Below are 12448 nucleotides of genomic sequence, written 5' to 3' on the forward strand. Positions count from 1 at the left end.
GCTGCTGCCACCCAGCATCAAGAGAGTATTGCACCATCTATCACTAACCTAGGAAAAAAGCAAAATTCGAAAGTTTCTACTGAATGCGTATTGCTTCACACCATTGTGAAGTCAAAAAGTTGTAAGCTGAATCATCATAAGTTGAGGACCGTCTGTATATAGAAAGATGTAAACATTATTTATAGTAGTAAAAATCTGAATAAACCTCAGTGGAATATTAGGCAGCCAATAACTTTTAATAATGCAAATTAATGCATGAGTCTTTATCTTTTTTATGTCATAAATATGAAATCTTTATAAGAAAAATGCATGTGATAAAATTTTTTACTTATGTTCCACATATGAACATTTCAGTCATGAGAGAAAAAAATAAATATGGTATTGTGTTAGAAAATATAATATTTTGACAACTTGTCAGCCTGATTAAACATGGGTAGATTTTTAGATACAATTATATATATTATGGAAGGAAAATGCCATGAAAGAAATCTTCAAAGTTTTGAATCTTTTTTTTCACATTAACCTGCCCCCAAATAATCTCCATACTCATTCTTGCTCTCTCTCTCTCTCTCTTTCAATTTTTTTTTCTTTTTAAGTATCCACCAGGCTTGAGATGAGCTAGTTATTTTCCTCTGGAGTAGAATATGGCTTTTACTTTCCAGCATTAAAACCATTGAGAATTAAGTATTTTCCAAAAGAAAACCTTAAATTGAAAGATTCTTATCTAAGTAATATTATGTGACTGCAGCCAAGGTGCAGAATTATTAATATCTATCCTATAGGGTAGCACAACAGGTAATATAAATTATGAATAACATTTATCCCAGTCAAGTGTATAAGAATCCCTGGAAGCAAAGGCGGCTTATAGACATTGGGAGATATACAATCTTTGCAAAGGCATTTTAAAATTAATACGCAAAATCCATAATGCTTTATGTTTTCAATTGCTTCTCTCTCAAGTATATAATTTGCATATTAATTGGTTTTAAAAATTAATACTTTATCTAAATTTGAATAAAATGAAGTGTTGGAATCAGATATAGAACCTATCTTAAACCTCCATGCAGTACTCACAGAGCATAATTTACAAAGTAATTTGATATAATTTACATAGTAATTTGACATAATTTATAAAATAATTTCATATTAATTGGGTATGGAGACTGAATCAAACTAGAAAGTAATTCTTCTTCAAGGTAGAACTCTCGTGCTTCTTTTTTGGATTGGTATGTATATACATTTCCTCCTCTGGCCTTTGGCTGCCTTCGTTTTATCTTTATTATCTGAATAAAACTCCATTAAATGTGAGTTATATGATTTGGTTCTGTGTCCCACCCAAGTGTCATCTCCAGTTGTAATCCCCATAATCCCTACATGTCAAGGGCAGGACCAGGTGGGAGGTAACTGCATTATGGGGGCAGTTTCCCCTATGCTGTTCTCATGGTAGTGAGTGAGTTCTCACAAGATCTGATGGTTTTCTAATACAGTTTTCCCTGCTCTTGCTCATGCTTTCTTGCCTGCCACCATGTAGGGTGTGCTTGCTTCCCTTTCTACCATGATTGTAAGCTTCCTGAGGCTTCCTGAGCTATGTGGAACTGCAAGCCAATTAAACCTCTTTTCTTTATAAATTACGCAGTCATGGTGTATTAGTCAGGCTTCTCTTAGAGGTACAGAACTAATAGAATGGACAGATGGATGGATAGATGGATCGATGAATGGATAGATAGATATAAAGGAGAGTTTATTAAGTATTAACTTACACAATCACAAGGTCATACAACCATCTGTCTGGAAGCTGAAGGGCAATGAGAGCCAGTCTCAGGCCCAAACTGAAGAACTTGGAGTCTGATATTTGAGGGCAGGAAGCATTCAGTACAGGATGCTAGGCCAATCTCTCTTTTCATGTTTTTCTCTCTGCTTTATATTCAGTGGAAGCTAATTAGATTGTGCCCACCAGAATTAAGGGTGGATCTGCCTTCCCCAGCCCACTGAGTCAAATGTTACTTTATTTTGGCAACACCCACACACAGCCAGGATTAATACATAGTAGCCCTCAATCCAATCAAGTTGACACTCTGTATTAACCATCACACTTGGTATGCCTTTATAGCAGTGTGAAATGTACTAATACAGTAAGACTTTCTTTTCAACATTGATGCAGTTATTCTACAGTTAACAGAAGCCAAGAGAATACTTTCTGGAATATAAAATTGAGAATCTACATTTTGAAAATATACCACTGTAATGTAAGAATAGTAACCATTCTACTGGTTCTTTAAAAATATCATTGTCTACCCTCTTTGGGCCAAACTATTCTCACCTTTTAGCAGTTCAACAATTGTTTCAGGTGCACCTTTTAGCTTGGGGTCTGGGATACTGGAGAAGAAAATGCAAACATATTCACAGAATAGTGAGGATGGGTAAGATCCCTGCTCCCTGGTGCTGCAAGTATAGAGTGCATCTGTTCCACTAACTGGCACAGACTCAAGGTCAAACCACAACTCTTATAAGGTTAAGGATCCCATTGAGAGAATGAGGCCAGGCATGGTGGTTTACGTCTATAATCTCAGCAAATTGCAAGGCTGAGGTTGGTAGATCACTTGAGTTTAGGAGTTCAAGACCAGCCTGACCAACATGGTGAAGCCCTGTCTCTACTAAATACAAAAAATTAGCCAGTAGTTGTGGTGCATGCCTATAATCCCAGTTACTTGGGAGGCGGAGGCAGAAGAATTGCTTGAACCTGGGAGGCAGAAGTTGTGGTGAGCTGAGATGGCACCATTGTACCCCAGCCTGGGGAACAAGATCAAAACTCAATCTCAAAATTTTTTTTAAAAAGAGAGAGGATGGGATCAGGGGCCAGGAGAAGGTTCCATGACAGAGCTCCTATTGGTCTTCAATACTTCCTGCCCCCAGAACAATTCTGCAGCGACTCAGAGTGTTTTTGAGGTAGTTCTAGAGCTTCATCTGGATGCCTGCTACAGGTGTTACTTTACAGATGCTTTTCTTTTCACCTGAAAAGAAAAATAAACTTGACATATGAGTGTGTGAATTTGAAAATTTTAAGGATAATGCAATTACAGTAATCATTTCAAATGATTATTTTGGATGGTAAGGAATCCAACATGTAAAACATAAAAATTATATTTTTAATTCAAGAGAATAAAAAAATCTAAGTATGAGTGTACTAAAATAAAAGTAGTAGTCACGCTCGTGTTTCTTAATGATGAGTTTCTGAGTTATTGAGGCAATTTCTAATTATCCTGAAACAGAGGTAGTACCTTTTAGAGTTGCATGAACAATACTTACATTTCCTTGAGTTTTTGTAGATGGAAGTTTTTAAATTTAAAATTGATCACCATAAAAATATATGTGAATCTGTTATCCTAATCAATATTTCAAAATAATATTGTACTTTAAAACTACAACTGTTCTGTGCCTATCTGTGAATGCGTTAAATGGGAAAGCAGCATTTGTTCCATCTGAAAAAAAAAAAAGTCAAAGATTTACCATACATTAAAAATGCATCATGTAGTGAAACTAATTGCCTCAGTCAGAGATCCAAATGAGTTTATCAATTCAGAGAACTATGTTAGCACTTACTGGCAACTATAATTGTGGCAATGTCACAGGATCCTTTGGGTGTTACTTTTCCAGCTGGAAACCTCTCTGGCCAGTGTCACCTTTGCCTGAGTTTTGCTTATTCTGCCTACTCAGCCTAGCAGGCTGTGCTCGGCTTGTGCCACCAGCCTGGATCCCACAGCTGCCAAGTGTGGACCAGATGCAAAATGGAAAGGGATGTGTGAGCGAGCATAGTGTCCAGCCACTGCACACAGCCAGGTGCACTGGCTACTGCAGCGGGGCAGGCAGCCTCAGGTGCTGTAACAGGTGCTGGCTCCATGCAAACCTGTGGTAGATCTGATGCACTGCAAGTGACTTCTGCTGCAGGCACCCACGTCTGAGCAAGGGTGAAGTGGTGGCACCCAGAAGCTTGGAGACACCAGAACCCACAGGTCTTCAGTCCCTGAAGAGGGAATCACAGCCTGGCTCAGGGAGGCTCTAGGTCTGGGCTTTCTGAAGGGCCACACCTCTTCTTGCCTTCTGATGCTTGCAAGGTGGCAAGTATGGGGGACGTGGGGATGGACATTTAAGTCCTGTTTGTGTTACAGCTCTTTCAGTCTTCCCATTTGGTGGGTCTTGTGTTCTTGACCCACATTCAGGAAGAATGATGTACATGGACAACTGGAGGATGAGCAGAGCAGAGAGGAGCTTTGTAGCTTGACAGAACAGCTCTCAGGAGACCCAGAGTGGGTAGCTCCTTTCTGAAGGCAGGTCATCCTGACGGGTGTTCAGCTCTCAGCAGAGAGGAGACCCAGAGTGGTAGCTTCTTTCTGTGACTGGTAGTTTCCACATCTGGGTGAGCCTGAGTCCAGAGGTTTTATGGGGTTCAGAAGGAAGTATGTGCTGACTGTCCATGGGTAGCCCTAGATGGGCCTGGACCCAGAACTGACAGTCCGGTTCCCAGCCTCAGGCTTTTCCTGGCTTGAAGGAGGGGTTTTACTAGGGACCTGCTCCTTTCCACTTAGGAACCTGTCTGCTTCCAGCTGTCATCAACATGTCTTCCATGGCAGCTTGGCTGTTTATGCCAAGGGGCACCTGCAGGCCTGCACTGTGACACCCTCAGCCCCACTGGCCTCCTTCCCATGCTCATTGGCACTTAAAGTCTGGAGGGGGCTGAGGCAGCAGGAAGCTACTGTATCAGTACTGCCCTGAGTGTGCACACACCCAGCTTAGTTGCGACACTGCCTGAGCTTGACCACAACTTTGTTCCACCCTGGAGCAGACACCAGGAATAGGGAGAGGCCAGAGAGTGGAAGCAGACACTTCTGAGCCTGCAGGGGCAGGAGGGCCTTTCCAGGTTCCCTAAACACAGGGGATGCCAGGTCCAGAGCCATGGGTGGGCAGCTCCAGCTGCCCCCAGAAGTGCAGGGCTCCCAGCCCACCAACTCAGCAGAGGGCAGGGATCCTGCCTGTTCCCACCCCCACTGGCTTCCTGGAGCACACAGCCCTGACTCCACCTCCTCTACTGCAGCCAGCATCTTTACAGCAGCCCCTCCAAATGGGCTGCTGCTGCCATCAACAACAGTCCAACAAAGAATGTTTAACATTGCTCTTCAGTTGCTTAAAGTAATGCATACTCCAGTGATAGGTCATCTCATTTATCATGTTCCACTGTGGCTTACTTGCCTTGCAGAATTTTCAAACTCTTTTGAATACTTTCCCATCAAGCATCAGCTACTAGCTGATTGTTTTCCACTTTGCTATTCTGATTACTAGTTTTCAAGATCAGCTCCTCCTGCTGTTTCTTATTCTGCCTGTTGGTACCTAAGCTGCCCTGGAAGCATCGCATTTAGCTATTGACATAGAGTGAGTTGGCGACCTGGAGCATTCAGTATTCTCCACTTTCTCATGTATATTCCTGACTTTAGCATGTCTGTGACTTAACTGTTTCTCTTGGCATGGCCTTTGAGTTTACTAGATTCACGTTTTTATTTATGAAGCATTTTGGTGATTTGCTTGGGAAATCAGGAATTCAATTTTTTAAAAGGTAACTTACAGTGTTTTTGAACCTTAAGCATAATTTATAACTACTCATTCAGGGTGTCCTTTAGAAAAAGTTAACCTTCGGCCGGGCACGGTGGCTCAAGCCTGTAATCCCAGCACTTTGGGAGGCCGAGGCAGGTGGATCACGAGGTTGAGAGATCGAGACCAACCTGGTCAACATGGTGAAACCCCGTCTCTATTAAAATACAAAAAATTAGCTGGGCATGGTGGTGCGTTTCTGTAATCCCAGCTACTCAAGAGGCTGAGGCAGGAGAATTGCCTTAACCCAGGAGGCCGAGGTTGCAGTGAGCCGAGATCACGCTATTGCACTCCAGCCTGGGTAACAAGAGCAAAACTCCGTCTCAAAAAAAAAAAAACAGAAAAAGTTAACCTTCACAGTTAATTATTAATAGTGGTTAGTACCTTCAAATTAGAATAGACTAGAAAAATACTCAGTAATGAATGAAAATATTTGTATTAATCAATGAACTAACACAAAATCCATTATGCAATATATATTTTATAGAATAACGTATAAGTGTATGCACACATGGTGCCATGTCATTTGGTCAGTATAATGGCAGGAATGTGACATATTAAAGATGAACAGGTAGAACAACCACAGGAGTCGGAAAATCTCACAAGTATACTTAAGCAGCAGCTTAAGGAAATTCTGCAGTGTTTCTTTTTGATTAGTCTGGGACAAAGTGTTTATCACCACATGACCTCAAACACCAGGGAGTTTCTGAGATGCTCTCCTGCTCTCCCTCCATTCCACGGCTCCTGCTCAGAGCAAATACCATTGCCATATCCCCAGAAACCTCTCCTCTGATCACGACGCTGGTTTGGCCAGATGGCTCTATTATGATGACTACAGACTCGCGCTGCCAGACTGTCTTTTTCAGATATTTTAGGTGTCTGCTATGAATAGATTGTTACATTCTATTGGGTGAGAGGATGTGGCGTAGGCAGTCCTGGAATCTTGCAGAAGAGTAGTAAGGCCTGCTTTGTGTATTTCAAGTTTTAGATCAGAATTACCAAATTTGTTGTGTTGTATGCTTTGTTACTCTGGGAAGCTTCTCTATCAACCACTTCCTCTTTTCCCTCTTTTTCATGTTCCCTCCCCCAGCACACATATCATACAGCCCTGAAATTCATATTACACATTAGAGTAATCTGAGTTCCTTAGTGCTGTATACTTTCCAATGCCTATATAGCTGATAACAATATCAATGCCTATAAAGCTATAACTATTTCCAGTGCCTATGAAGCTGATAATTATCAGCTTTTAGTACTAAACAGTCATTTATAGCTGTTTGTTCTATCACTAACACAAAATCCATTATGCAATATATATTTTATAGAATAACGTATAAGTGTATGCACACATGGTGCCATGTCATTTGGTCAGTATAATGGCAGAAATGTGACATATTAAAGATGAACAGGTACAACAACCACAGGAGTCGGAAAATCTCACAAGTATACTAAACAATTTCTTTTTGAAGAAATTCTTCCTGATTTTAGAGAATCCTGGATTTTAACTTTCACGTAACACATATAAGAGATGCAGTATATTCTGGGATTCTATAAAAGGTTGAAGTTCACACTTTTTTTTTTTTTGAGACAGAGTCTTGCTCTGTCACCCAGGCTAGAGTGCAGTGGCATGATCTCAGCCCACTGCAACCTCTGCTCCCTGGGCTCGAGTGATTCTCTCACCTCAACCTCCCGAGTAGCTGGGATTACAGGTGTGCACCACCACCACACCCAGCTAATTTTTGTATTTTTAGTAGAGGTGGGTTTCACTGTTGGCCAGGCTAGTCTTGATCTCCTGTTCTCAAGTGATCCATCCACCTCGGCCTCCCAGAGTGCTGGGATTACAGGTATGAGCCACTGTGCCCACCGCATGTTCGCACTTCTGAGTTTGCATTAGTTCAAAACAGCAGAAAGACCAAAAGCTTAGGGCTGAGGGGGATCGTGGGGGAGGAAGAGTCCACAAGAGTGACCACATGTTTGTAATTTCACCCAGTACATGGATCTAGAAAGACCCATAGTTACATGTCAGTGGGTCTTGGGAGAAAACCTTTGTAGCCAGCCTAAGCAACATACCAAGACCTCAAAAAGAAAAAAATTACAAAGTTAGTCAGGCATGGTGGCATGTGCCTGTAGTCCCAGGTATTTGGGAGGCTGAGGTCAAATAACCACTTGAGCCTGGGCGGTCAAGACTGCAATGAGCCATGGTTGCCCCACTGCACTCCAGCCCAGGCAACAGAGTGAGACCCTGTCACAAACAAACAAACAAACAAATCTTCATAGGTTCTCCATAGAAATCTTCTCTATGTTTACTACTGATTTTAGAGCTATTACCCTCAAGAAGCTTTGCTAAACTGGCTTCTGTATAGGTATCAGTTGCAGGTAGGAGTGCCTGCTGGTCCTAGGTATGCTTCTGGAAGCAAAGGTGCATGCTGTGGCAGCCCTGGAGTGGTTGGGAAGTTCAGGGTGCTACCCACTTGAAGAATGCTTTTGTACTATAGTTAAACTGAACAAGCCTGTACATAACTGTCAGCTTAAACTGGTAGGCTGAAAGGCAGAATGACCTGGTAGAAAATGCATTAACTTTGAAATCAGATTTGGGTTTAATTCTGGCTTTTCTATAAATTTGTATAAGTTGTGTGACCTTTAGCTTATTTCTCTGAGCCTCTGTTTCTCCATTTGAAAAGTTCAGGGTGATTATAAGGAATAAATGGAATAGCATATCCAAAAGTGCCTGGCATTTGGTAAGGAATTAATAAATGTTATTCTCCTTCTCTTTCTCTCCACCACCGGAGAGTACAGGAGTGGGGTGAGCAACATCTGCAGTGACTTGGTTTGGCTCTCCTTCCTAGTTTGGCCTGCCAACTACATTTTCAGGCAGAGTTCTTGGAAATCATCTGTTCTGTCCCCAGGGACTTAGAGAACAAGTACCTAAGGAAATCCCAAGCCTGGAGAAGAGGCTACGAGAGACAATTCCTGGGCCTTCTCTGGAAGTTTTGTTCGCTCCACACTTTCCGGTGTGATATTTGGTGCTATCCAACAGAGATAATGAGATTGCTCCCTATTTATTTACTTTTTAAGATTTTTTAACTCAGTGTAAGCATTTCTTTAATCTCATCTGATACAAAATCCAATTGGAGATTTTAGGAAGGTGATGTATAATCAGTACTTTTATTCACAGGTGATTTATCTTTAGCTAAAAGCATTTATAGTTATGCTGCTTTGGAATTTTTGATCAGCTTAAACAACACAAAAATAAAATTCAAAATAAATTACATTGGCCAGAGGTCACATAATCTATTGACTGTGTGAAGAGTTAGGATGCACATTAATGATCCAGAGACCTCTCATATCCTTTTAAAATGTCCCTAGGCTCAGTTATGCAGAGTAAAAGATAAAGGTTTATTTATAAAATTAACTTAAAATGTTGTTGAAATAATAAGAAATTAAAAGACTTGGGTGAGTTTCAGTACTAAAATATCTGCCTTAAAAAAAAAACTTAAGTTTGTCATGTTTGAAAACATAGCTCACAGTGTGTGCTTTGAATAGCTCATAGTTTGGGCTCATAGCCTGTGCTGGAAGATTCTTCCTTTAAAGTAGCCCCTTCATCACGATAATGCTAGGTGTGGTATTTTTTGCCTTCTCTTTTCCAATTAAATTTTAGAAAGTGCTAAAACCCTGGAGTCATTTTGGAGTTAAATAGACTATAATATCAGGATTTTAGATAATTAACATAAAGTAAAACTATTAGGTTGTGATGTAATTTTTTAAAGCCACACGAAATTTGTCAGTAGTTAGGATACTATCTTCAGAAGTATTTGTATATATTTTGAGAATAGTTTCCATTTTGGTAGTGAAAATATCCACTTAGGATACAATTTTGTCATCCTTTTCCTTTTTTTTTTTTTTTAAATTTCGGGTTAGCCTGGTCCTCAGGTAAGATAATTCTTTTCTAGCAAATTTTTTCAATGTAGGTTTTTCTTAGTGTTGCAGTCTTTCTGCAATTCTTTCAAAAAATACGAAAAAGCTATGAACTGGTAATCATGACACCACACAGTAGAACAAATATTTCCCAGGAGTAAACCCTTGGGGCCTTGTCAGGGTTGTGTGAGCCACATCAGCTGTTGGGCCAGATGGCAGGTTTAACAATGTACTATCATATAAAGCAAAACTCTTAACTGATCTGAAACAGTGCCACAGGACTTTAATGTAAGACAGCATGACTTAATAAAAGTCGAGTATGAGCTGGTTTGCATTATGTACTGATTAATCATGTACTAATAATGTTGTTGTGAATCCCTGCAGACTCTGATTATTTAGACTGTGATCCTACTAGCTACTTTTGATTCATTATAGACAGATATTGAATTTTTAAAATAGAAACAACTGCCAGAGACATGATTTATAATTAAGCATGAGTGCAGTCCACAGAAAATCTTATTGAGCCCTAAATCATATTGAAGAAAATGAGGAAATTTTAGGAAGGGGAGGAATGTGATATAAAGATGGAAATACAAAAGAAGAAGCGAGTTTTCAGAAATGAAGAGGCAGGACGAAAAACTCGACAAACAGCAAATTCAGTATCAATACTAATTATAATCTGTAGGATGCTATAGAGAATAAAATGCAGTTATTAATGTTTTAATACTCTAATAGCCTATAAATAACATAATTATTTACTGAACTCATCTTCCATCTCTTTCCCCTTAATGTACTGAATGCTATTTCTCCCTTAGATTGCTTCACAAATAAGCCATTTTTATAATAGTTTGTAGTCAATATTACGAATTATCTACTGTGTGCTGTAAAGCCTCATACCAGATCCTAAGAATATTATTTATGGTTTTTATGATCGCTGCATATACATGTCTAATGAAACAAAAACTCCACATACCTCAGTAAACAAGTTCTTTTCATACCAAGTTTATGAGAAAGTTTGACTTTTGATTAATTTATATTGATATCTGAAAATGCCTATATTATTATTTGTGATTTTCACTCTTGTATTCCATGTTGGTTCTAGGTAATTATTAAAGAAATAAAACCCACAGAAAAAAGTTATAGCTTGTTTACCAAATTTGAAATGGCCATATTATAATGGAATGAAATGCTTTGCATGCTTTTTTTTTTTTTTTTTTTAAGACAGTCTTGCTCTGTCACCCAGGCTGGAGTGCAATGGTGCAATCTTGGCTCACTGCAACCTCTGCCTCCTGAGTAGCTAGGATTACAGGTGCCCACCACTATGCCTGGCTAATTTTTGTATTTTTAGTAGAGACCTAGTTTTACCACATTGGCCAGGCTGGTCTTGAACTCCTGACCTCAAGTGAGCCATCTGCCTCAGCCTCCCAATATGCTGGAATTACAAGCGTAAGCCACCATAACCAGGCTGCATGCCTGCTTTTATCTGATGTTTACAACAGCCCTGGAAAGTATTATCCTGCGTGTGCGCGCGCATGTGTGTGTGTGTAAACATACGGAATTAGAAGAGATAAATTACTCACGTGAGTGTCACCATAAATGGGAGCTGAAGTGAAGTCTGTCTCTCAAACCATCATACCTTGTAGTGCTCAGCCATTGAGAGAAAGTGGTGAGACAGCAGATGATAAAAGAAGTTGAAGTGCTGGTTTTGAGAGATCGTAATCTTTAACATATTTTAATTTTCAATAGGACGTCTTTCTTAGCTGGACCTTCTTTCCTGCATCCCAAAGCAGTTCTTAAGAATTTGAGCATAAATAATTTATTTGAGAGACTATCCTAGAAAGCATTGTGAGAGAGTAGAGAAATGACATTGAAAAAGCAACAAAACCAAAAAAATAGATCCTTAATGAGCAAGTTACTGCTGTGGACAAGCGGAGCTTCATTCTGCTGAGGAATCTTGAGAGACTGTAGAGCAGGTCCAGAATCAACCCAGGGAGGGACGAGGAAGTTGATGGATTTATCCACTAATTTCCCTGCCTTCATTGTTGAGAGTTGCATCTGGGTGTTGGCTTCTCAGCACTCCTGGCCTGCTGTGAAAGGAATGTAGGAAGTCATAGGGACATATGGGACCTGTATTCCAGCATATTTTGGAGCAGGTAGCTGTGGGTAGGTATCTCCATCTGCCACAACATCCAAGTGCAAGTGTCTTATAGACAAGACAGAGTAGAAATATCAGATATGAATAGAAAGACTTGGAAAATTAGGTATATAGGCAGCATTAAATGCATAGTAGTTAATGAGATACTGAAGAGAGAAACTATAAAAACAGTCATAGTAAATCTTGTGTATACACTGCAGTTAATAAACAGAAGAAAGATCATAACCCAGCACTGGCAGCCAAGAATGGACAGGACCAGGAGAACTGTGGATGACTGTAGCTAAGAATGAAAGTCTATCATGGCATTCAGAACACCTTCACATCAGGTCCTGTATTTACTATGGCTCTGCAGAAGCATAGTCTACCTAACTGCCTATGATGGAAAATGTTGAAAATTTGCAAGGAGATTGGGACCAGCATTTTCAAATGGTGACCTGCTCTGGTTTCCTTTATTTTGGCTACCAGTTTGACTTCAGCGGATGTGAAATCTCATGATCATTTAGTTCAAAATGTCTTCCTCACATCTCAGCAAAAGGAAATCAATACCTTGAGGAAGGATAGGTATGAGGGAAAGTGTGAAGTCAAGACATACCCTCACATTATCTTTCCACAGCACCAAAAATAGGTGAAGAGTTGTTGTGTCCCTGAGAAAAAGCCTGGCTTACATCTTATGCCTACATCATTATCATAATATTTTTCCAAAGAAACTTCCATTTTTAGGTTTGAGATTATGTAGCT

General features: G+C 40.0%; 1 protein-coding gene across 1 annotated transcript in view; it reads left to right on the forward strand.

The window, feature by feature from the left end:
- The window catches only part of COL25A1 (collagen type XXV alpha 1 chain), a 518595-nt gene that overhangs the window by 315546 nt on the left and 190601 nt on the right, over positions 1 to 12448 (forward strand). The window contains exons 4-5 of the mRNA XM_078366719.1: positions 2538 to 2547; positions 9559 to 9570. Of these exons, the coding sequence (XP_078222845.1) occupies positions 2538 to 2547; positions 9559 to 9570 (22 nt within the window). The remainder of the gene's footprint in view (positions 1 to 2537; positions 2548 to 9558; positions 9571 to 12448) is intronic.

This window comes from Callithrix jacchus, chromosome 3 (assembly GCF_049354715.1).
Source record: "Callithrix jacchus isolate 240 chromosome 3, calJac240_pri, whole genome shotgun sequence".
NCBI lineage: Eukaryota > Metazoa > Chordata > Mammalia > Primates > Cebidae > Callithrix > Callithrix jacchus.